At 52.1% G+C, this 26164-nt stretch overlaps 1 protein-coding gene across 7 annotated transcripts in view; it reads right to left on the reverse strand.

The window, feature by feature from the left end:
• Positions 1-26164, reverse strand: part of Agap1 (ArfGAP with GTPase domain, ankyrin repeat and PH domain 1) — a 492018-nt gene that overhangs the window by 62335 nt on the left and 403519 nt on the right. For 5 of the 7 annotated variants that reach the window (XM_076866821.2, XM_076866820.2, XM_076866818.2 and 2 more), the window contains 2 exons: positions 4977-5131; positions 2969-3059 (listed from right to left, as the gene is read on the reverse strand). In XM_076866821.2, the coding sequence (XP_076722936.1) occupies positions 2969-3059; positions 4977-5131 (246 nt within the window). Of the gene's footprint in view, positions 1-2968; positions 3060-4976; positions 5132-19359; positions 19438-26164 lie in introns of all 7 variants that reach the window. The other 2 variants (XM_076866822.2, XM_076866816.2) reach the window with 1 other exon arrangement.

Raw genomic sequence — 26164 nt, forward strand, 5'->3', positions numbered from 1 at the left:
ATGGGGCCAAGGCTCTGAGGACTTGGGGACAATGGATGGCTCTGCCTGTGGGCTTAGCAAGGACCCGAGAGGCTGGTGGGGCTCCCCCTGCAAGTTTGGCTGGGTCACCTGGGAGGGAAGGGCACCCATAATGTTTAGATAGACACAGTGGCAGGATCAGCGTGGAGCAGCGCTGGCCAGGACTTGATGGGTAAGAGGACTGACAGTGCAGAAAGGCTGGGCTGCCCCTCAGGGTTTGTCCTTGAATGGCTAGCTGCTGGTGAGGGCCATGCGGGGGCCCCAAGGTCTGGGATTCTAGGGGACCCCAAGGGCAGGCTTTCTGGGCATGTTCCTGGCAGGTGTCTGGCAACAGGTGCCCCAAACAGACTTCTACCACAGCTGGACGGCACCATGTGCCACAGGCATCTTTACGGCAGGACTTCCCAGAAGCAGGGATAGGCCTCGACTCCCCCTTGGTGGACGCTGTTGAGCTTCCTAAGTTCACTGGATCACGGAACCCCTTTATAGGTGGTTACCCCCCAAAGCTAAGGAAGTCTAGTGTCCACACTGGAAGCTGAGCTTTGGGATGTACCAACAGGGCAGACAGATGGGGCTCCTAGTTTCTAGAAGAATCACAGGAGGAGGTGGGGTTTTCACAGCTTCAAATCCCATGCTGCACTGAAGTCCCCAGGCCTCGTCCCCACTTCAGCTGAAGTGATGGGCCAGCCAGACTCACTGGGAAAAGCACGTGCTGTCCCTGGAGTGCAGTCTCTCCTGAGGCACTCCATGCCCGTAACTGCCCCTCAGCTTTGCAGACACCCGGGGTGTTCCTGACCGGGGTCCAGCAGTGGACATCTTCCAAGCTAGTTTCTTGCCATTTCCATCAGTTTCCCCCGAGCAGCCCAGCAGGCGCCAGGGCACCCAGTCCTCCTGAACCCTGCCCATTGCGCTGAGGGGTGCTCATGATTGCCATGGTGAATGTCAGCCTGGGTGCATGTTTCCCAGTCCTGCACCCAACTGGATGATTTTACTTCAGAAGATCCTGGCCAGGGTGCTGTCTATGTGTGTCCTTGATCGCAGACTCCCCAGGCTTTAAGACCTTTGAGAAAACACAGGCAGCCCCAAGCGTGGGTTGAAGGATAGGTCATGATTTGCCAATTCTGTAACCTCGCGTGAATTATTCAAGTCCTGGACTCTTCGCTTCCCCCGCTGTAAAGGGGCCCACAGTGGCACCAACTCTAAGAGTCGTGAGAATTAAAGATGGCACCTGCTTGGTGAATAGTCACCTGGCGCCTCCCAGCTGCCCAGCTCTGCCGGTCCCCAGGCTGCTCCTCCACCCAGGTGGTCTGCTGGTTCCCCCCACACTGGTCCCACAGCCTGGCAGGCACTCCCCTCCCCACCCACCCTCAGTGCTCCCACACCCCACTCCTGACCTCCAATATGTCATAGGCCATGGTCCCCACAGGCCACGGTCCCCACAGGCCACGGACTAGTTTCTTTTAACGGAATCCTTAGATGTAAGTGGAAACAAGGACAGAACTTCCCTTAATGGACGGTCTGAAGCGTCTCAGGTTTGTGCTTCTAAGAAAGGTCTACTTTAAAAAGTTCTTGATAAAAACACACTTCAAATAACTGCTCCTGTCTTCTACCTCCGTCCACCACCACACGTTTTGAAAGTAAAATTTTAAGATTCAAACAAAAAAAGATACTTTAAAGAAGTATCTCAAGGAGCGTGAAAACAGCAGCCTGGTTCCCCACCATGAGAAGTGACTCGCTGTGTCCCTTCCCAGGCCTGACACGAGTGGCTTGCAGGGCAGCCCAACTCTTCCCTGTGGAGACCACCCAGTCCTCCCAGGAGGCCTCCTTGCCCTGGCTCTCTACCCTGCTCCATGTGAAGTGGGACCCTCAGATGGACAGGCCCGTCTCCCCCGCCTGGCTTGGGGTTCACCTGTCCTGCTCTGCAGCACCGAGGACTGAAGAACAGAGACAGTTAACTCTGCCTCAGTGCCGCACCCCACTGGCTCTGACACGGGTCCAGCTGAGAGGCTGCTCTTTTCCTAAACGAGGCCAGGGTTACCCTCTGCTTGGCAGTGACCCATGCTGCATGGCCCCTTCAGTCTCCTCCACCTGCACAAACCCGACGTGTCCCCAGAACTCGCTGAAACACTGACCCTGTGGCAGGTTGGCTGGCCCCAAGCAGCCTGACGCCAAGTGCCCAGCTGGCCCTTCTCGAGGGCTCACATCTCAGTCCCTGGGCTTGGCTCTGGACACTCAGCACCAGCCCCATGACCGCGCCTGCCAGGCAGCCCTGGCCTGGCCCCAGGACCTCTGACCTTGTTTAAACTTTGAACTGAGTCTCCCCTCTTTGAAACGCTATTTAACCAAAACAAAACAAAACAAAAACAAGAACATTAACACAATTAGAAAAAAAAAAATACCCAATATAAACTTCTCAGGGCTGGGACTAAAAGAGGGAAAAGCCAATCCCCAGCCTCAAGGAGGTAAGCCACAAAATGCCCCTGTCAAAGGGAACACCTCATTTTGGACAACAGAAAGCACGAAATACCACTGAGTCACGAAGCAGTGACTACAAGTTCTACTCGTTCAATCAAATGCTGCAGTTTAAAATAAAAAGAATCATGATGTCAAAACCCAGAACATATACTTTTAAAATTAAAAAAAAAGTCCAGAATCTCTGGGCAGAAATGTACTCTATTTTTATGGAAAAAAACCAAACAATTGGCTACTGATGTAGCAGAGGCTGCTTCCCAGACACGACGGGGCGTGGGTCTGGGCCGGGTCCCTCACAGTCCTAAGCGGGGCTCACTGACTGCTCCCGGGAATGGTGCGTGCCGGTCAGCGAGACTGTCAAGGTAAAGTCTGAACAGAACAGTGGACCTTGGTACCCGTCACCGCCCTTCCTGACAGGGACCACAGCCTGACCCTGCTGCTGGGCCCCGGGTCCATCCCGCTCCCCTGGCGCACTCACTCTGGGTGTCGCAGTCCACACAGTGGGAGTTCCCGCGGATGTTTCGGATGGACTGCAGGGCCATGGCCTCACTCTGGCTGGTCAGTCGGGACTGGGCATGGAGGAAGACAGACAAAAGCCAAATATGAGACAGACACCTTCTAACACAGTCAGCTCAACCATGGGCGATACAGGGGGAGGGAGAGTCTCAGTTTCCTCTCTTGACGTCTTCAGGAGACAGCATGGCCCAGGGAGAAAAGCTGCACGTCGGGATTCACCTGTTGAGACGGACTCTGCCAAAATCAGCAAAGAGGAAAGTCCAGTGGTGTGTGTGTGACCACAAGGCCAAGGGCCCCGGGAAGGTTGGTGCTAACACACTTCGGCCGACACTGCACTTCTCGGCATGAAGACCCAAGAAGCAGAGGAAGCCGGCCTGCTCATGAGCCAGGAGTCGGGGCTTCGTCGGCAGGGTAGACCTATCTCATGCTCACTGCTCAGAAAACCCGTCCACACCATGTCATGGCTGGAGACCCCCTTTCCCTTTGAGGAAACCAAACTGGGGCAAAGAGTGCTGGCGGGCACTTATTCTTAAAGACGGATGACCCGTGGCAGGACAATGCAGAGTTGAGCTCTGAGATTTTGATACCATGCTTTGTCGTCTTCCACTTATCAATGAATCCCTTGTCAAGTTGCCCCAGATGCTTGGGTGGCCTCCAGCTCTGCTCTACCTGAACAGTGCTGAATGGAGCACTCTTGATGCCAGTTCTACACACACATTCACCATTACCTAGTGGAGAGGAATTGCTGGTTCTACAGGTGCTAGGGAAAGGATGCCTGCAGCGGTTATAGCCTGTTTATTAAACATGCATTTAATATTATGTTTAAAACAAAAATTGATCAATTTCAAGGCACACTTGGGATAAGTCTTATTTTTATGTAAGAGTTCTTTATATTGAGGAGTGCATGAAGCCATCTTTTGACACGTTGTTTGATGTAGAATAATTTATTGCTTATTGTGTAACATTAAGTTATAATTTATTAACTTTGTCTAATTAGTATCTTGTATTATTGGGTTTTACTTCCCCTCAGCTAGATACCCAAGTATTGAAAGCATGTTTAACAATTCATGTTGGCATCCAAGTGCGGGAGTGTGTTGCATGTGCACACAAAGCTCACCACAAATCCCTTCCAGAATTTTCTTTAAATGCACTTGACTTTGTAGGTTGGTGGGCAATGTCCTCAGTTTCCAATTGGGCATAGTTAGAAAAATAAAATGTACTCTGAGGCTCTAAAATGTCCCAGCAAGGGGGTTTTAAACAGTCGAGGATTAAAACAGAGAAATGGAAGCAGCTCTGGATGGGAACATAATTTTAGTGTGAGGAATGTCACTGAGCAGTGGCCTAAAAAAATACACATTAAAACACTTTTTCTTTGGCTATACAACTGTAAAAAAAAAAAAAAAAAATCGCCTCTAATTATTGATTAAAACATGCACCAGGCTTTAGCAGCAGTTTAGAAAAGAGAACTTCTCCTCACCCAATCTCCCTCCCGCCCAGGTCTGCAGGCGCCTTCCGTGTCCACCTCTAACAAGGCCACCTCCCCACTTGGCATGGGTTTGGACTTCGGGCATTTGTGGGAACAGAATGGTGCATCTTTTACATCTGTATTTCTTTTTCTGATTCATTCTTCCCCAGACAAAGTGTGGATGCGTAAGACCTAAGAGCCCAGGAGACTCCAGCACCCGCCATGGCCATTCAGCGTGTCCACCTGATAGAACAAAGATTCAATGTTGGACATCCGGCCACAGGGACAGGGCCAAGCCAGGACACCAAGGCATGACACGCGGTGAAGATGGACAGGGTGTTTTTATCTTTTCACTTATTTAGTCTTTTGCTCACAAAGAATACCTGGGTCCTTGTCATCCACACGTCACCTGATGCTTTGTCCTCCTGGGCCAGCACTCTGGGCCTTTGCTGCTCTTTAATGATCAGAGGCCTTGATTTCGGGGGACAGCCTGCTGAGGGCTTACCTTATTCTTGCTGCTCTCGCAGGACTGTAGGCTGGCTAGGATCTGGCTCTCGATGGCTTGGACCCACGCATCTCGTTCTTCATATGTGGTGGCTTCAAAGTGCCAGGTCTGGCCAGTGAGGGACACAATGATAAACTCAAAGTTTTCTTCTTGTTCTGAAACACAGAGTGGTGGGGATGAAGAGTTTACTTTCATGAGACAGCAGCCCCTCTGCCAGTGCTCTGTCACAAAAGTGCCTCTGGGTTCAATGGCACCTGCATGGGGCTGGCAGCACACACAGGCCTGGACAAGCACGGCAGTGGGGATCTGAATCCACACACCTCCGCCTGCTTGAGATCGCTTCCTAAAGCCAGCAGGCTTAGCCAGGTTTCAATCGATGCTCGGGGACAGGGAAAAATGAGAACCAGCGTGTGATGTCAGTGTCTCTGTGTCGGGCACAGACCAAGCAACTTAGGAGAATAAGTTTGTGACTTACTGCTGACCATCGTATCTGTGGGAGGAAGATTAAGTTAGCGAGGCTCATCTCAGGACTGGGTTTTAGTTACTGCACAGCGCCTGCGCGCAGACGCAGCAACACCGCAGCACTCAGGACGCCAGAGACTCTGTCCTTCCACGGCAAAGGACCTGTCAGGGTGGAAGAAGCTTCAGTTCCTGCTATCCTCAGACCAGAGAGCAGAATTCCAGGTGACTGCAAGGGTCGAGTTGAGGCTTGCAGTCTGCTGAGGGGCATGTTTCTGGGACAGGAAGACAGCAGTCTGAGACCACATGTTGCAATACCATCTACCCCATTTTGGTCTTTGGACCAATCCCTCCACTCCCTAGGAGCATGTCCCTCACCTGTGCAGTGGGCAAGGGAACCACTGTAGAGCAGAGAGTCTCTCCTGGTTTAGCTAGGTACACTGACCTGCCCTCCCAGGGCCCAGGCCCAGAGACCTTGGCCCTAAATTCCCAGTACCAGCCCAGCAGGTACGACTCTGGAGGAGCAGGACCAGCGAGCGACAAACCACCAGCAAGAAACGTGAAGCTGGCTCTTCAGGGGCAAGGTCCTCCTGGGTGAGCGGTCTGCAAGCTCTGGCGTGTGAATAAGCTACATGACTGCCCTGTAGCCACGGGAAGAGCCCACCTTCCAGGTGGTATCCAGGCACCTTCTCTGTCATCTGCACATGGCCACTCAGTGGCTCGTGTCTAGGGCACAGAGCTCCCACCTGCTGGGTTCCTGGCTCCTCTAGCCCGGCTTCTGAGGCCCTCCTGCCAGCCTTGGCCTCAGCAGCTCTCAAGGCCCTTCCGTGCCACACGCCCAGTAGCATTGGCCATGAGGACACTTATCCCAACTCCTACCTCCTGTCTCCTAGGCCACAGCTACTGTCTCCAGCCACCTTCCCTCATTCCGTTAGTCTCAGGAGAAATGCAGTTCCCCTGTGGTGGCTGAGAGACCCCTCCTCCCAATCCCATTGATGCTGGCAAGACCCACTTCTGCGGGGCTCGGGCAATGTCCAGGAAGAGGAAGCCCATGTCCTCTCAATGCACTGTCCTACAATACCGTGTAAAGGCCAATCACACGGAGAAAATCGTGCCACGTTCATATGACACCCTTACATGTCCTGTAAAGAATCGTGTCATGCTTTGTGTAAAATAGCCTCATGGCTCTTGCAGAATTTAACTGCCCACCGGGCTGGACCTAAACCTGTGGGTCTTGCACCCAACAGCAACTGGAGAGTGGGGCTGTGGGCACGCCCATTTGCAAACCCTTTGTGTCTACAGAGTGCCCACCCTCAGGGAGTGAAAGTGACCTCGGTCAGGAGGGCCAAGCCTGCCCCGGCCTCTCCAAGGCCTGTGACTCCCCTAAAGGTGAGGACGCGCTGCAGAGGGCCTGATCTAGGGCCACACTGGTGCCGAGGGAGGCCAGGTTGTGACACAAAGCCCTGGGCTCTGGCTGGCTGCCCTCATCCCCGCTGCTGAAGCTGACACCAGAGAGGGGACAGAGCGCAGCAGGAAACACAGGAGCCCCCAGGAGGCGAGTTCCGTTGCTCCCAGAGTCTCTCAGGCTCCTGACTATGGACAGCCAGCGACCAGTGCTCTGAGAGTAAGAGACCCAGCCGGAGCTCTAGTGCCATCCACTGCCCTTAAGCTCGGAGAACAAGCGACCCCTGTGTTCATGCAGAAGCAGAACCTCCACCTGCCTTAGAAAGGGAAGGGGGGAGGCGGGGCGGGGAGATCTGCAGCCCCTCCCCGACCCCAGGAAGGCCCTGGACACTAGGGGACTTGTTGGGTTTTCATTAAAAAAAACCACTGACTTTCAAACAGGCTTCTCCCTGGCTGACCTGCAATTACACCTTGCAATTACAGGCTGAGCCAATGCATCTGTGGATCTTAAAAGGTCCAGCCTCCTGATCCATGGGCTTTTATGTCCTAATACTATGAATTATAACCTTTCTGCACAGATTCTTATAAGACAGTACCCCAATTCATGTATTTTATGCCAACTTATAGGAAACTGACAGGGCAGGAAAGAATTACAGCACATGCAGATTGACCGTAAGCAACTTGGTAACTTATGGGTAGAACTGAAGACATCTACTAGCAGGCTTGCACTCGTAAAATTCAAATGCACACATAAAAGCCCCCTCTGATCAGGATTTATTGGATTATCTAGTGAAAACAATTACAACCATTAGCTTCCTAGTTAGGACTCCTGCTCACTGGTCTTCCAGAACGCTTTCACACTCAGTCTTCCAGCTAGAACTGTGAGCCACATTCACTGACGCTAAAGGCAGAGAGCTACCTGGCGTGGGAGACAGAGCTGCTCTGCGAATGCCCCTGTGTGGTAGGGACAGGCACAGGCATACACACAGATAAAGGACACGAAGTGACAAAAACCACGGTGGGGATCTGGGCACAGTGCCACAGAAGCATCTCCATTTTGGCCTCGTCCTGAAGAGCAGTGACTTCCAACGCCGTCAGTATTCCAAGCCAAGACAAAACTTCCACATGAAGTCACTAAGGTACAGTCCGGCTTGGCTCTATTCATCAGGCAAACAGAAACTTACTGAGCATGCAGTGGCCACCGGACCTCAACCTGTTCCCTGCAAACCCCTCATGTGCTCCCTGTGGCACCTATTCTGGAGTCCGACTCCTCACACGTATGTTCTACCACGCATCTCTGCTTACATCTCCCATGTCAGTGAACACCTGTGCCTCTCCCTCCAGCGCCCGGTCCTTTCCTCTGCTCTGCCTCTCTGCCTTCTTTACCTGGCCCTGGGACATTCTTAGGGAATGAGATTGAGCAAAGATTTCCTCACTTGACCCCCGAATTGACGGCCCTTCCTGTGGCTGTCCTGACACGTGCCTAGGACACCCAGGCCACAGGAGTCCTTCGCGCTCTTGCTCCACCCTCGGCAGATGCCTCCACACCCCTGGGAGAACCAAAGCAGCCCGGCACCCAGCCCTCGGCCACCCTCCTCAGGAAGCCTCGCTGCACCGCTAGTACATGGCAGCGCTGGGTCTCCCTGCCTGTCTCTCTGCAGTGTGTGGCATTGCTGGTGGTGACCACCAGGGCGACTCTCCTGAGTGCTCACCTGGGTGAGGAAGGCCCTGCCTGGAGGAACGGAAGGCAGGCCAATTGGGCTGGGGTCAGCCACTCACTGGAGGATTCTGTGGAAGGATGAAGGAGGCAGAGGTCCCCGTAGTGGGCTGCTGCCGCAGTCTGGCTGGGCACAAATCACAAGCCACTGAAGCAGGAACAAACTTTATTTCTGAACTCCACCAGCACACTCCACACACACTCCCCGGGAACTCTCCCGAACGCCACCCACGCGGCTCCTCCAGCAACACACCACACATCAACCGGAACTCCCCCAACCAACGCGAACTCCCCAGGCAATCCTCGGGAGAACTCCAAAGTAGTGGGCACCCGAGGCGGACAGTAAAGGTCTAATATACAATTGAATCAATCCAGCATCATCTCAATGGCTCGCCTCTCAACCAATACTATCGGCACAATGCCAGGGGCCATTCCGTCTCGGCTGTGGCTCTCAGCAGGCTGTTACCTGTCTCACCTTGACCAGCATTTTAATCAACACTGTGGCTGAAGACACAAAGCCATTTTGTCCAAATGTGAAAGGCAGGAAATTGAGAAGGACAGTAAAGCCCCAAGTGAATCAACCTACCATGTGAGGCTCCTGGCACAAGCCAGCAGGGGTGTGCTGCCCACCAAGAGGGGCGCAGTCCTGCCCTCCATCCTTGTGGAGGCCAGTGAGAACCACCGGGACACAGGCTTTCCAGGGAAGGTCCGTTCTGAAAGGGCAGCTCAGGAGAAGGCCCAGACAATCCCGCAGAGCACCACCAAGCTTCATCTTAATTAGGAACCCCTTCTACAGGCCCCAAGAGCCAACTCATCTGAGATCAGAGGATGACTAGACCTGGAACAGCACAGGCCACTGAAAAGATGAGGAACCGATGGGGACAGCAGCCACAATCCACGGCACCAACACCTTCGGGGTAGAGGGTGGCGCAACAGTAAGTTCGGTGGTCACCGCAGTCATTGTGTGATCATGATTGGTCTGTGGTACAGATGATGCATGCACAAAGGCCCTGTGGCCCTGTCTGCCCACCAGCCTTTCCAGTCTGAGTGGTAGCATACGTGTAGGAAAGTACGATGGATCGTTCTGTTTGTTCTAACGGAACATCTCAGCCCAGCCCTGGAGTCGGAAGATGTCTGGTTTGTCCATAGAGGGACCAACAACAGGTCCCAAAGAGGCCACAGTGCCCCTGACTCATAGTGCTGTGTCGCTAAAGCTCCAGGCTGAGTTGTGGTGTGGACCACTGGGCTCCCTGGAGAGGAGTCCAGACCAGCCGGCGGGAACCCCGGGGCAGGCAGATGGAAGCCTGTGCCCAGACTGTGCAGGGCGTGACCCTGCACCTGAGATCTTTAACAGGAGCCAGCTGGGCACCTCGCTTCCCAAGAGGGACTGAACCCTGGGTGCAGAGCCCCACGAGGGCCCTGGCATCCCTGCGTGGAAGCCCCTATACTGAGGTCTCGTGGTTAAGGGAAGCTGAGGTGTGACTGCCCACGGTCGGGGGTTCAGAGCCGACGTATACTGTCCTGTGACTTTTCTCTGCCTACCAAGATAAAACACCAGAACCCGGATCAGAGAGCCACTGCTGGTTCAGGCCGTGAGTTGCACACGGCTTCCCTGAAGGGATGAGCTGCTTCCTTGAGGTGAATCTGCAGCAGGGAATATAAACACAAAGGAACACAGTCACTGGGCCCCGGTGCCTTCAGGAATGGGCTGCACTCTGCAGGCACTGCCCTGTTCAAGTACCTTCCCATCTCAGAGTGGTAAGCGGTAGCCTCTCTCCATCTTTGGACCTTTCCTGGTGTGCCCAGTGGGGACCAGAGGGTCTCCCAGTGGCTTTATGTAATCTTCTCTCCCTCCTGACATGGGAGGAGCGAGATGCTTCGGTCTTTTAAAAGTAGTTCCCCCAGAAGCCCCTAAGCAGCCTGATGGCGTCAGGCTGGAGAATGCTTTTGGAAGCACTACCCAGGGCCATTCTGGTTCCTGTGACACAGTATGCAAATGTGGTGGTCACACACTGGGGACTGACCTGCTGCCACCTTTGTGGGTGACTAGCTGCCTGGCCACTGGTCAGCAGGGGCAGGATGGACGGTCCTCCCTATGCTGGCCAATCAGAGTGCATGATGCACTGGCCACTCTGCCCAGCTCTGGGGGGTGCTGATGCACGCGTCCTCCGGCTTTCTGGGCAGGGTCAGGGCCACTTGGTTCTCAGGTGCAGGTGCCTTTGCCTCTTGCATGGGGCCCGACCTGTGGACAGGTGGAGAGCTGGTGGCAGCACAGTGAGCAGGGGTGGGAAGTGCTGGGAGCCCAGTGTCTGCTGGGTCTGGGCACAGGTTCCTCTTGCCACTGGCACCACAGTTCTCGGAGGCCTCCTATCCGCCCTTTGTGACCCATACCCCTTTAAATGGGTTTCTGTCCTGCTGAACGTCAGTCCCGACTTTGCCAATGGAGATGGGCCGAGAATTGGGTACCTCCCAGGTGACCTCCTGCTGGTCTCCCCGGTCTGCCCCTCGACATCTCCAGGCTCCATCGCTCCCCCCAGTTCTTGGACCCAAACACTTCCTCTTCTTCCGCATGCACAGAACAACATCGTTAACGTTCAACAAATCTCAGTGGCCCACAGAGCATCACCCACCTCACCAATGGCCTAGGAGAAATGCAGCACTTTACAACAGTGACGTTGTGGTGACATCTGAGTTATCAGATGAGAAAAAAACGGCAGCAATAAGAACTGGCAGCACGAGGCCAACCATTGGGAAAGACGGGGCCCAGCACCTCCGGCACCACCGCCCTTGCAGACCGTGAGGACCGAGGCTCCAACAGCGGGAACCTGCGGCTTCCATCCAGTTCACTCCCTGAAACAAGAACTAGGTCCTGGGAGTTCCCCACGGCAGTGGCCTCACAAGTGGAAAGCGGCAAAGTTAGTCCTGGACCACGGAAGACCAGATGCCACCACGCCCCATCGCCAGCGGGCGGTGGGCCGCCTCACAGCGCGACATTCCGGAGCTTGGCTGTTTAATAAAGCCTTGTGATTGGGCTCCCGGGGACTTAAACAGTTTCCCGTGTTTAACGGTTGTCTGTGGAAAGGTCCACTATAATAGTATTTCAGCACCATGAACCTGTCGAAACCAACCTGCCCAATTATTCCCAACGACATTAATAACACCGGATATTACACTAATTGCGTCCAGTTTCTATGCAGACGAGGCCCCGGGGGGCTAGTTTTGCCTCCTGGGGGACAGGCGGCTCAGCCGTCAGGCCGACTTCACAAGGAATCCCTCCTCATTACACAAGTCCCGGCTGTCAAACTTTTTTTTTCCTTAAAGGTTAATGGGCCAATCAGTCATCAATTATTTTTGTGGAATCCTAGCAGACAAAGGGTTAAAGGGCTAGAGCAGCTGAAAACAGCTGTCCAGGCCGGGGCTGCTTTTAACAGGGACACCTGACAAGGAGGAATCTGGGGGAGGTGGGGGGAGACGGATGGCTGCTTGTGCAGGTCTCGGGGTGGGGATCCAGGGGCCAGGGTCCTTTCTTCATGGCCAAGGTGATCCAGATCCTCGCCCCCAACTACAACACGGAGCATCTTTAAATCTCTGAGGGTGCAGGCCTGAGGAGCGGAGGGGTGGAGGACCCCTCTCTTCTGCTCTGGAAAGGCTCACAGGGGTACGGAGGTCTCGCTCAGGTCGTCACTGGCTGGACGTGAGTCTGAGTTCTGAGAGAGAGGTGACTCCCAGGTCCCCGCAGCCTGGAACCTGGACACACCCAGTGGACGGGCTTCTCGACTCAGTTAATGACAGGCACACAACACAAACGAGACGTGTTACTGAAACTGCACACAGAGAATGCACTGCTGTGTCCGTGCAGGAGATGGTCAGCACCCAAGGCCAAGGTGAGTCCTGGATTCGCCAACCCAGAGGCCTCCGACAGCAGCCCTGAAAAGTGACTGGACAAAACACCCATGGCCACAAGGGACAAAAGCACCCTGTCCACCTCCCCTCTGTCATGAAAGAGGCAGGCTCTTTGACCCAGCACGCACGTCAGGCCCCAGGTAATCGTGAGTGCTGACCACCTTTGGCTGTGACCATATTAACAGTGTTAGCAGTGGGTCCCCAGCCTCTCCCGGACAGGGGCATCCACGGGGTGGGGGTCTCCTCTCCCTCTCAATGGTCTGCTGACTGGCGCCCAGGTGAGGCCACCTGGTCTCTCTGACCTCAGTCTTATCTGTAAGGGAGGCACCAGCTGGCCAGGGATGACACCGACATGCTGCCCTCCTCTACATTCTGTAAGCAAGGACCTCCTGCCTGAAGCGCAGCCTCAGAACCCCCGAAACAATCCTCCAGGTGGCCGCCACCCTGGATCCAAGTTGGAAATGGTGTTCCTGGCCATCTGGGCTGTATCTGGGTCTCCTGCTGCCCACGCCCCGGGAGAATCTGTGAGGCAATGCCACACAGAGCCCTGGGCTTTTATGCTGATTTTCTGAGTCATACAGTTTGTCAAATACTTCAATATTTCTGCTTTAAAAGCACACACTGAATAGGCATATGGTTTAGATATTCTACTCTGTTATGATGAAAACCACGTTTCAGATGTCGGTCCAGACCCACCATAATAAAAGAGCCAATTTTTATTTTAAAGTTTCCTCATTTCTGTAGGAAAATATGTGAAAGAAAGCCCGATGGATATGGTCCCGGGCTGTGCGGAACCAAGACCTCTGTGGGGGGGGGGCATACACAAACACGCCCCCTCCTGCTTGAGAAGTCATCCACCTTAAACTAAGGGAACCCTGGCCACCGTGAGCACACGCAGCTCCTGGTTCTCAGGTACACCTCTCTGGAGCCTTGAATTTGGCCAGTGTTGTTTAGCCAAGAGTCTGACAGGTGCTGGGCTGCGCTTATCGTGGGACAAGAGCATAACTGATGGTGATGAAGCAAGTCCCCCAAGGAAAGCCACAGAGTCGGGATGTTTCCTCCAGAATCTCGGCACAGGGAGGTTCTCCCAACAACACCAAGGAGATTTCGTTTTCAATCACGTTGTGAAGACCTGGGGAAGCACCTGGGAGCCAGGGGTGGAGAAAGTCTGTTCAGGGAGCTCTGGTCCCAGAGCTGCAGGGAGCTGGGCATTTCTTAAAGTAAGGACAGTGCCTAACAAACCCCCGGGAAACCAGCCAGCCAACTGGACACAACACTGGCAAAATCTGGGGATGCAGAAGACACTGGGCCACAGTCCCTGCCCTTGCCCATGCCCGAGGTTGGGCTTCCAGTTCAGAGGGGAAGTCTCCAGTGGCTGTGCAGGGCTGTGTGCTGACGGTGTCTCAGGTGGTTTGCCCTCACTCTCCAGAGGCACCCCCAGGGCTTCCAGGTTGCAGGAACAAGTGAGCATCACCATGATGGGCAGGCACAGGGCGGCGTGCTCTGCCTGGGGCCCAGTCTGGGCATCAGGAGACCTGGCTGTCCAGGGCCACCAGCAAGCACCAGCGGTGCCCCTGTAGGTGCTTCCCCTTTCCAGGTGATCTTTAACCACCTCCTCCTCCCACAAGTCGGGGGTTAGAAAAAGCTGTCTTGCTTCTCTCCCTAAAGGGTTGCCCCTAGACCCAGGTCCCGTGAAGGCTTCCCTGCCTAGACGGATTGCATCCATGCTGCCCGTCACTCAGGGCTGCTCACTTTGGCTGATTCTGTCTTGACTTATGCACAACATGGGCCTGCAAAATGGTCCCCAGGTGCTCTCTGTGGAGCCCAAGTTATTTTTCTAGGAGGTAAGTGTGCACCACAATTTAATAGCCACCACCACCACCACCACCACGGTCAGCCTTGCTGGGGGCTAGCTCAGTGGGAAGGGCTGCCCAGGTTCTCAATCTTTCTTCACCTGTTCTTTGAGGCTGGCTTTCTGTCTCGATGTCAGAGGCAGAGAAGGGAACATCCAGCTCACACAGCTGGGACGGGACCCTGGCCTGTCTGACTCTGCAGCTCCTGATCCGAATTTCTATACTGGATGCTTCTCTGGGGGTGCAGTCGTGGAACCAGCTGGGGAAGGACTTCAGCTTGCATTTCCAGTCTCTTCTTACACCTTTGGTGACAACCTTTCCTGTTGCATATCCTTGCTATGAAGACAAGGTCTGGACATTTTAACTTCCCATGGGCACTGTGTCTGTGTCGCTTCACTGACTCCAAACCACCACCCAGCACACGGGCAGGGAAACTGAGGCACATGGAGCACACATCAGTGGCCCCAGGGTTAGAGACTGGGGAGAGGAAACTACCCAAGACCATCTCGCTCAAGAGCCTGGGGGCATCTTTTGACCACAGTCCGCTGTCTGTTACAAACAACACCAGGTTCGCTGAATTCTTGTGAAGAGTAAAAGCCTGAAGAGCGTGGGCGAGAGACTTGGGATGAACAGCCTCTTCTGAGCCTGGGAAAGGGTCACAGACGAGACTTGGTCCGGAGGGTGGACTCCTGCATGGGCCTGGGAAGGTGGCTGGGGCCTGCTGAGAGCGGCAGGGAGTTCCTCAGAAAGACCTGTCCTCGTTTTCTAGAGGACACCCATTACAGGGAGAAGCAGAGCCGCCTTCTGGGCAGCCTCTTCCTCTGGCGGTGACAGCCGTCTGCTGACCCCCTGGTCTCCTTCACCCGTCTCTCCTCCAGCCCAGGGCTGCTCTTCACTGAGCATAGTTTAGACGCAGGCTGCCCCCAGCCTGGAGCACCAGGGCTGCCCCGTGAGCTGGTGTCCCTGGGACCCAGGACTGCCCTCATAAAACAGGGAGGACTCGACCTCCCTCCAGGGTTGCTGGGCAGGTCCTCCACAGGACGCCAGGAATCACTCCATGCCGTGTGCTGCAGCCCTGGGTCCTCCAGGTTCCGCAGCTCCCCCTCCACCACCCCAGAGCCCCCAGGGCTGCGTAGGACCCTCACCTTCCCTCTTCCTGAGGCACACTCTCCTGGGCCGCAGGCCTGGACTGCTCTGACCCTGAGGGCAGCCAGTGGGGGCAGTGTGACCCCTCCAGGTGTCCTGGGACCCAGGCTGAGAGTGGCACATCCTGGTGGAGTGCATGCTATGAGAAGCAGGCTGCCCCCCAGCCATCAGCAGCTCAGATGTGAGCAGTGTGCGTGTCTGCCACTGGCTGACCCCGACTCTGCTTGGAGTCTTGGGACTGTGACCAGTGACTGGGAGGGGCAGGGATGGTCAAGAGGTCAGGCCTGCGCAGGCTTGCTCAGGGGTGCAGTGACCTCCTTGGCAGTCCTCGGAGGAAGTGGGCGTGGTCCTCTGACGCAGGCCTGGGGCAGAGCTGCAGGGAGATGCCCTCCAGCAGGAGCTCGGCTGCTTCTTGCTGGTGGTGCCTACTGAGAACCAAGGTCCTGATTCAGCTAGTGAGGCCCGCGGGCCACAGAGATGTGCCAGCGCAGGGGCTTCCCAGGCCTGTCTCTGGTGCAAGTTCTGAACCACAGGAATGGACCTTTATAGACAGCAGGACGATGGGCTGACTTGGGGTCAACAGTAAGCATGGCTGACCCCTGCAGAAGTGTCACCCAGAGACACGCCTGTGAGCGCATATGCACCTTGCTGTCTTGAGGAGATGCAGTAGGCTCCATACCCCAAGAAATGCCCATTGTTCCAGCACCTCTCCCTTTCACCCACATACTGGAAGTACTTCCCTTCTGCTGAAACAGAGCTCAGACACCTGCGTGATTCCGTCTCCTCGCTCAACCTGTTGTGCTGCTGTTCAGCCTGTTTCTGGTTGTTCAGGGGCAGGTGAGTGTGGACGCTGGACCTTCCACCCTGGAGGGTTGCTGCTGACCCAGCCCAGCAGGCCTCCTCCAGCACCGCCTTCTTCCTCACAGTCCGCCCTGTTCCGAGGAGTCTCTCTGGGTTCTTAGAAAGACTTGAGACAGAGTTGAATGTTCTCAAGGCTGGCTGCAGCCACCTCTTAGGCAGGTCTTTTTTCTCCTTGGGCTGGCAGCAGCTACTAACCAGAGCATCACTAACCCACCTTCTGTTCCACTCACAGGCTTCGGAGTTGCACAAGTTAAAGTTACATTCCTGCAGAAGGCAGGTGAATTTCACCAGTCTTGAGAAAGAGGTAAATTATCAAAAAACCACCAAGATCTAAAACTTGGTAAAATACATATGTCTGAGGCAAGTTTCTATCTTGGTTTCAGAGATTAAATGTGCCCTAATGGACAGAGAAAAAATACATGGTTTTGCTTGTTTTCCAATCCTGTACATGGGCTTCTACTTCTCTGAAAGCTTATGTTTAACTTGTTTCTAGCCACTCCTGACATCCATCCATCACCCCTCCCATGTGAATCTGTGAGTGGAGCCTGAAGTGGAGAGACAGAGGGCAAGTCCTGTCTCCAGGGACCCTCTACCATCTGTTTGTAACCCAATACCTACCTGGAGGGTACCATGGAGATGAAAGGAGATCATGTAGTCCAGGGGCTGAACAAAGTAGGCACTAAATAAGAAGGGATTCAATGATTGTGGGGCTCAAGTTGTGGCCCTGTCTCTCTCTCCCAAACATGTATCCCCAGGAAAGCCCAACAGTGTGTGAGCCGTCCTCTGGCTCCTACAGGTGCTCTCCTCCCCTCTTACTCTAACCATGTACACAGAACTTAACTCTGGGGTCAACCTTATTTCAGTGGTGTTTTAGGGGTACTTTGGAGTAAATCCTGAAGTAGGGTACCTACAAGAGGTTCCACTTTGGGATGGGTCCATTTAGTGTAACCCACAAGGCCTCAGAGGGTCAAAACAAAAGTTAGAATGCTCAGGTCACAAATTTCACACAGATGATGTCATGGTGAGCATGCAATGATGTCATACATCCAAAGGCAAGAAATCAGAGGACATCTGACCATTTATCGAATTAATTATGCGAATTCCATGATCTACTACTAAAGATTGTGTGAAATGAGACTGCTTGCATACAGATATTAGTCTTAAGAGAAAGCCAAAGTAAATGAAGGATGATTATGTTGCTGAACACTGAACAGAAACTTACTGTGATGGAGAAAAATGGACGAACAGGAGAGAAGGAAATGGCTGCGCCATAATTATTTCCCCCCAAGTCCCTGGGACTGCCTGTCAGAGCTGCTGACAGCTGGCTTGGGAACCCCGAGTTTGTATAGCTGCCCAGTATGCACAGAGAGGACCTGGCCTCCTCCAACCCTCACTCCCTCCGTGGACCCTCCCGGCCCCAGCCTGGCGCAGTGGGCCGTTACCTGAATGGTCAAGGCTGAGGGTCCGCATGCCTGTGCATCCTGACATCTGCCCTCACAGAAGGGAAGCCCATGTGTGCCTCCTCACTGTCCCCCAATTTTGTATTCAATTACACTTAAAGTCAGACCTTATAACTTACTAGTTTTTAAGTCTGGAAGTCAGTAAACAACTGGTGGTGACAAAACCCGTGGGCATACAGAAGAAAAACGCTTGCTAAGGGCACAGGGAAGAGAAATGGTATGCACCCGAGCCACACTGACATCAGTCCCTTTTAAAAGGCACAAAAAAGACACAGAGTGTGACTGTTTCCTAAGTTCTGTTTTCTCCCACTCTACCGTTTTGTCTTTGCTGAATGCTTGGAAAGAAGACATCAACGGGCCAAGCACCACTGGGGCACCTTAGCAGACAATTCCCCCTTGAGCAATGGGAAAAAAAGATGATTAAAAACTGGCTCTTTAACAAGCCATTGTGCAAGTGCAGTTCTGTTTTCCAGGTTCTTTTTTCTTTTCCTGGCGGAGAGCAGAGCTTTCGGCAGCAGGACAGGCGTAATTGTGAAAGGAAGAAAAAGAGGACGGTGATATAAATCAGCAAAGGTTAATGACCAGGATGTGAAGAAGGGACTTGTTTACAGAAATAGCGTGCAATTTAAAATTTACAAGAGATTTAATGCCACTGCTTGGCAATCGCTAAAATCAACAGCCCAGAAAACAGTGACATTAAGAAAAATATTACAGTTATAATCATCCCCAAATAAGTCAATTAGTGGTAGGGCACGAGCTCGCGATTACTTGACCCATTTGGCTCGCACTTAAGTGAAAAAAAATTCCCCCCTATTACACCAAGCTCGCCGGCCGTGACCTGTTTTGCATCACAGAGAGTCCACGCCAGCTCCCTTGCATGTACTTGGACGGACGGCGTGGTTTCCCCTTGCCTGGCATCAAAATAATCCTGACCCCTGACATTTGTAATCATAAAAAAAAGGCAATTTATAATTGTGTTGTTCAAATGAAGGTGGGGGAAAAATTCAATCTGTTATTATACAAAAGCAATGACGGCTGTCTTCGGTGAAAAAAGCAACGCAAGTCAATTTGTGAACTTTGGCACCAGACGACCTTTAGAAACACAACAATATACTGAATTTACAAGCAATAGCAGCCCATGCAAATGGCCCGGGCCTGCCTGCCTCTGGATTAGAGCTGCAGAGACATTATGGAGACTGCTTCCACAAAACAAATTAAGACTGTTACTTAAATGTCACGGCACACTATTGTATTTGGCTACAGATCATTACACCTGATACTAACACTTTTAAAAACTGTAATAACTTGGGAAATATTACATTGAGTGCCCACATGTATAAAGGAAAAGAAAAAAGAGGAGAAAATAGGTTTCTGAAGTAATTTAAACATCACTACTCTACGACTGAAGGGAAAGGTCAAAATTTAAGTAAGCTGAAAGGAACATGAGTGGTAAAATAAAACACACAAACAAAAAGATGGAAAGACCACAGGAATGACTGTGCAAACACAATAAGGCACATGCTGCTGGGCGGCCGCATCTCCAGTCTGCATGGGAAGGAGGGCGGCCGGGGAGGCGTTACCTTCGGTGTTGGCGCTGCTGCTGCTGTATATATTTCGCAGGCTACCAACACGGTTTAGTTTCCACGCTTTGCGTTTGGCTGCATCCCGAGAGCAGAGAGGGGAGACGGGGGAAAGAGAGAGAAAACAAAAAGGAAAAGAGAACAAATGAAAAGGGGAGAAAAGAAATGTCAAAGTAGCACGTGAGCAGTCACCTCCGAGCTGTCAGTCTCACCAAGCAGGTGACAGGTGCCTTCCCTGCCTGGCCCCCCACTCCCCTGTCAACACAGAGGGGCTCGGGAAGGGCAGAGGTGTGCCAGAGTCGTTGGGTTTGCACAAAATCAAAGCAATGGCCAGGCAGAGAAGGGCAAGCATCCCCTCTGCAAACTGAGAGGACTCAAGGCAGGGCACAAACTGGCCTTTCCTTGGGGGCTGCCGCCTCCTTTGAGGGAGCTGAGATCCAGCAGCCATAGCTCTTTGATTTGCCAAATTATTAGGAGCATGTCAAACCAACAGACCCCGATGATGAGCATTTCGCATCTTTGTTGCAGAACGTAGGTCTTTAAAACCCAAAGCTGGTAAAAACGGAAGTGGTTTTCCCCAGATGGATTTTAGCTGGGCAGTGACCACAGCAGCAAAACCCTGGTGCAGTTTTGCGGTTGTAGAAGGGCAAGAGCACTCTGTCACTGCTGGGGGTGCAGCAGGCTCTGGAGGGAGCTCCACGCTTCCCCAGCTCTCACCAAGAGAGAGACGCCAGAGGGAGGCTGGGGCAGAAGTGGGATACGGTGCCAGCTGAGCGCGGGCACAGCAGCCTGCCCTGCACGCTGCCCATGGACCACACTGCAGGGACGTGCAGTGCACCCTGCCTGCCCCACTCACAGGGCCAACTCAGGGATGGCCACACCGGCAGTTGAGGACTCTCCCCAGCCCTTCAGGAGACACTGCACAAAACCGAAGGGGGGTTTGGTGGATGTTCCTTGAGAGCACATCCTCGGGGCACGGCGGCTGGAGACAGCCACACCTCAAAGGGCTGGATGGTCGGGCCTGCCAGGCAGGCTCACATACCCATAGGTCCAGTGGCAGCGACAGGCACGCACACTCCTGAAGAAGACACCACAGGACCATCTGTCCCTCAACCTGCACAGCCAAGGAAGAGGAACCCAGGCTGTGGAGGTGAGACACGCTCACCTGGGGCACGCAGGCCTTCCCACGGGCTGGGGAACGTGCACACAGCTGGCCTTTCCACTCACAAGGCCCTGGCAGAAGGTCAGCTCTCTGACCCCACGCGTTTCTGACAGGTTAACTAGTCTTGCCTGCTGCAGCGTCAGAGCCAGAATTCTAAACCTCACACAGTGTAGCATGGGCCCTTGGGGCAGGCGGGCCTGTACCACATTCTGGTGGCCAGAAAGTGAGCTGGGAAGATGACCATGACCGGGACTCTGTGATGAGTCCTGCTGAAGTGCAGCTCAAGCACTTTGATGCACATGGGATGTCTTTGCAGTGACACCATAGAGCCCCGTGAGAAACCTAAACCTTTAAGGAAGCAAATACAACTCTGAAACACTATGTGTTCAGAATGCAAATTTTGAATTTATCATAAGAGCAAAACGAGCTGTGACGTTAGCTGTCTCTTGATTTAAAATGTCAGTTTATTATAAATGAACACCTAAGAATCACCTTGTAGTTTTAACATCGACAAAAAATTTAAGAAGAAATGCACTCTCTCACCAGTGATGTGCCCTCTTTCCCCCATATGCGGGTCTGCGTGTAATTCCTCACGGGTAATTCCCTTATTTCTACTTTCAGCAAGGTTCTACCTGAGCATCTGTCCCTCCAATATAAATACCATGCCTTATCCGTGGGGGGCCACACTGGCCAGTTTTCAGACCTTGACTTTAGAACTGTTCAGGGCAGACCTCGGGTTCTGCAGGTACAATGATGCACATGTAGAATTCAGTAGGTGCTTAATTTGTCAAAGCTGAAGCTATGCAATCTAATCCCGTATTTTATAAGTTCTAAAAAGAAGTAGCCACTAAGAGGCTGCACTTCTCACAGGAAAACTCACCTCTTTCTAGAACATTTACATATAAATAGGCAGAATCAAGGCGGCACCTTTTGGAAGGGAGGGACTCCCAGTGCAGGAGCCTTTTCCCCTGGCTTCTTTATGCCTTGCATTTTTCAAGCTCTGGTCTCCCATTACTGGAGGGATGTATAAGCAGGAAGTGAACTTGCAGCCTGGTTTTCTATTAACCTATTGATGAAATAATCAATTTTAATGTGTAAAATGTCATGCCTTTTTCTTCCTCTTAAACAAATGGCCATTTTCTGGCTGATACCAAGGTCCTGATACGTGCATCTGTCTCCTGGGGCATTGATTGCTCTAAGCTGCCTTGTTTAGAAGCTTCTTCACGAGAAAACACAATCACATCATCATCGATAACATCTCAGGGTACATCCCATGCTACCTAGTTCCACTTCCAGGGGCAACAGACCGCCCCCCCCCCCCCCCCCCGATGTCAAAGGGAACCTGGGGCCCTCCAGCCTGGTGCCATGTGCCACTACTGACCATCACATGTCGGCAGAGCTGGTCTCTGACTTTGGCAATAGGTGGCAACTCTTGAAAACCTCATGGAACTGGCTCAAAAGATGAAAATTTCTGGGTAATTTTTATTTTAATTAAAGTTTGAGATTTTTTTTTTTAACTTTCAGAAACCAATAGTTTTATTTTGTTGTTAATGCCATTTCTCACAAAGCTAGCATTTTGATATCTGAATTCCACCTGTTATTGGACACAAAGGCAGCAGGTCTGAGCTGCCGTTGGCACTCATCCTGCAGCTCTGCTCACTGGACAAGCAAAGTCCTCTTCCATAAATGGGCGTCATTTTGTCTCAAGCAATTATACCACGAGCGTGATGTCTCAGCACTGGCTCACATGTTTGAAAACATGAATGCAAATCTACATGGGCGTGAGGACCTGTGACGTATCACTTCAGATCTGGTGCAAACTAATTGCCAGCCCGAGTGCAGACTGCAAGTGTGCATTCTTCTCGTATCAGCTTGCAAATTAAATGGAATTTTCTGAGCTCTCCTGCTGGTGGGCAGAACCATCCTGGGGAAAGGGAGCCAGCAGCAGGACAACATGCCCACACTGGTGCTGAAAGTGAAACTGCGTGTTACACACAAGACTGTTACATGAATGTCACAGCAAGAGGTAGCAAGCAAGCAAGGCAGAAGGGTGAGAATTTAAGATGGGAGAGATGTAAAACTCGTCACCATGCCACTTGGAGCGTTTTTCTGGGAATTAAAAGGTCCAAAACTCTGAAGAACTCAGGTTGAGCAAGCAGACTCATTACCAAACTCAGAAGACAAAAGGTTGACCTCATGGAAACAAAAGTGGTACTGTTAATTTCCTTAAGGAGAACACAGAGCCCTGCTGCCAATGCCCACTGAAGGTGTAGATAGACCAAATTTATAAGGTGATACTTGAATGACAGAGAGAAATTACTGTGGCACCTTCTGGCACCATCACACTGGTGTGGAGCAGTGTCCTGGCTGTTAGCTGGTTTTCTAGTTACTGGGCCACCGGGTTGGCAGGTGGGGTGCATGTCGCTAACCTGAGTCATGCACTTTACCAAGAAAGATCAGTATCAATTAATTCAAAGGACATTTCTTTAAGGTGTCTGATAGTTACAAAGCATGAAGTCTAGATGACCAAATGAGTGCAGCCTAATACACTCAACTCCTCATAATTACTAACAGACAGCCACAATCTTTCCAAAGAGAGGCAAAGGAAAAATGTGCAAATCACGCCTTTTGACCAAGCGAGAGAAGCTGAAATCGCTCAGAGGTAACAATGCCCAATTATCACACGTCTCCAGAGTTCTGGAAGAGGCAGTTTTTCATACAGGCTCATGCAATCGCAAGGGATTTGAAATTTAATTTTAAAGGGAAACTTCTGTGAATTTGTTTCTCTAAGAATAGTATTTTATTTTACGACAGCATGTGAATGCTGAGAACAAGTCACAGAGTGGATTTCCCCATGAGACTCTTCTGACGAGCTCTATAAATGGAATGAAAATATTCCTCTGTCTGGTGGCATGCTCAGATGAGCAGGGGTTTATCCTAAACTCTTCCTCCATCATTGTACCAGGAAACCACAGGCTTATTAATGTCACCTCTGGTCTCCTTTTGACAGTACTCTTTGTTGATTAGATAAATATACCTCAGATAGCTGATTAAAGAAAGGCACGGCATGAGGTTGCGGGTCCAGGGCTCAGCCATGTTGGACGTTGAGTTGCGTGAACGGCATCCGGGATGGCTAAGCGAGGCCCCCAAGGCCCTCGGATCAATTACAAGAACTAATGGGATCTCCTTACCTCGGGGAGAGGGGCCGGGTGAAGAGCTGTGCCGCTCACTCCTAACCATCTCCCTCGGAACAGAAGCCAGAGCCCTGCCCCTTCTCACGGGGAGTGTCAGCCCGCACCTCTAAGGGAAGCCACGGGACCACCTCGCCAGACAGCGGCCCCCTGTCCACATGGATCCTGCGTCCATCAGTTTTCGAGGATGCCGTCAGTATAAATGCCACTGGAGCAGAGGGGAACACCTCTGCTCCTCGGAGCTCTGCAGGCTGAGTGTGGCACCAGGACCCTTTGTATGAAGCTCATCCCCCAGGAGCCACCGCCAGTGTGAGCGGATGCTGCTGCGGTTTTGTGTCACTTCCAGTTTAGTGTGCCTGGTATCCGGTGATCTTTTGTCCGTGGCGGCTGCATTGTGAGGCTAGAGATCGGGATTGCTTTTGTGCCGGCCACTTGAACGTTCATTTGCTCAACAAGACTGTGTAAATGTTCTGTTCTCTTATAAAAAGGCAGTGGATTTTTTTTTTCATAAGATGCAACCCAGAAGATTCTTACGCTATGTGAACTCACTACTTGAGCTGTGAAGGGGCCTGACATCACGGCTGCTTCCTGGAGGCTGCCTTGCAGAGAAGGAGTCATGTTGAAACGTCCCTCCAAAGGGCCTTTGAAAGGATTAAACAAAACCCGAGGCCAAGCAAATACACAGGACACACGTTCAGGAAGCAAAATCACTTGGCTATTACCAGCGTCTAGTGAGACTGGTTGTCTTCCTAATTTGAAGCCATGGAAAAACACAGAAGATCAAATACCCACTGACCAAAACTCACAAAACAAGTGGTCAGCCCTCAGTGACAAAATTTTCATTGGTTTTGTGATAACTCAGAATGGCTTTTTCTTTACAAACAAATACAATTTCCACACTAGTGGCTTCTCAGAGATCTTATTTGGAAAAGGCCAAAGGATCCCACATACTGGGCTAGTGTAGATTCAAATGGAAAATATTAACCCTGGAAAGAAAGGGAAATACAAACTATGCCAAACCTCCAGGTACGCCGGGAGACCAGAAGTTCCAATTAGGCAGAGCGCTGGCCTTCCTTTGGGCCTGGAACTATATTGAGTGGCAGATCAAGGGTTCGATGTCCCTAGAATCCATTTTTCCAGTCTAACACCCAGAGGATAACTTTGAACAGGGATTACAGCAAGAGGCGAGGGGGTGTAGGATATTTCTTTGTGATACATTTATAATGCAGGTTTTCAGGGTGGCACATTCTCAGGTGGGGATTAGAAACACAGCAGTAAATGACAGGAATGTCTCTCCCTATTTGGCTGGGTGGCTGGGCATTCTGAGCAGGAAAAGCTCTTTGGAGGATGGCTTGTTAGGAAATTGAAACGGGGGGCTCCTTGGCCTCTCGGCTCCACTCTCTCTGGGTACGACAAGGGGTGAGAACAGGTATGAAGCTGGCCCCGGCGCCCTGAGCAATGCTCGACTTTCATTAGGCACCGTCATCAGCTGAGCAGTGCTATCTGTTCTCTACCCACTTCACATAAAGGACTGAATATGCGGCATGCAAACCTGAATGCGTGCATTCGTGTGCGCGCGCATACACACACACACTCACACTCACACGGCAAGCCAACTCCTCACTTGAGAAATAAATGAAGTTCAAATCAGGTTTTCCAAGCTGAATGATGTGAAGTGCATCTCTGTGCAGAGTGTGGTCACGCAGCCGAGCAGAAGCAGGGGCTGGGAGCAGCCAGAGGACCTGAGGACCCCTCAGCCTGCTCCCCCCCAGGATCTCCTGCTGCTCTGTGAAGCACACAGCAGGCAGGGAGGGGAGACAGAAATGGGATAATGGGAAACAGCCCTCGCCCCCCCATCTCCTCTAACAGGGGATTCTTCTTTTTCCCCTTAATCTCTTCTAACAGAATATATTACAGGCCTTTTTTTTTTTTTAATGTGAAATCTTTTTCAACAATTTTAGAAAGAAATTGTTTTTTAATAAAACTCTGAATTGTGTTATCATATTTCAAAGGCAAGGACCAATTAAGGCAACTAATCAAAGGCATAATTATTTAATGACTGCTGTTCACGCTCTCGTGCAGGGACATAATTGAGGAGCTGTGATCACTGGACCACCAGCTCACCACGGTCAGCAGCCGCCTTCCTGAAACATTTGATCTGCCATGTTTGTAGCCGCGCCCCGAGACCGCCGTGGCTGGAACCATACACTCCAGCACTGCTCAGTCAATCATGGCCCCTCTCTATGTGGCCATCTGAGCCCGAGAGGACAGGAAAATGTCCACCAGAAACATCTTTACCTTTTCTGTTTAAAGATTTCTCCAGAAATTCCCAGCAGTATCCTGATTTGTGGCTTGAGAAATCACAGAAGCCTGAGAGATGTGGCCTCTGGTCAATCAAGTGTGAGATCCGAGTGGGGGATAAGAAGAGCACCCTGGACCCGTCCGGTTCTTG

Source organism: Callospermophilus lateralis, chromosome 9 (assembly GCF_048772815.1).
Source record: "Callospermophilus lateralis isolate mCalLat2 chromosome 9, mCalLat2.hap1, whole genome shotgun sequence".
Lineage (NCBI taxonomy): Eukaryota > Metazoa > Chordata > Mammalia > Rodentia > Sciuridae > Callospermophilus > Callospermophilus lateralis.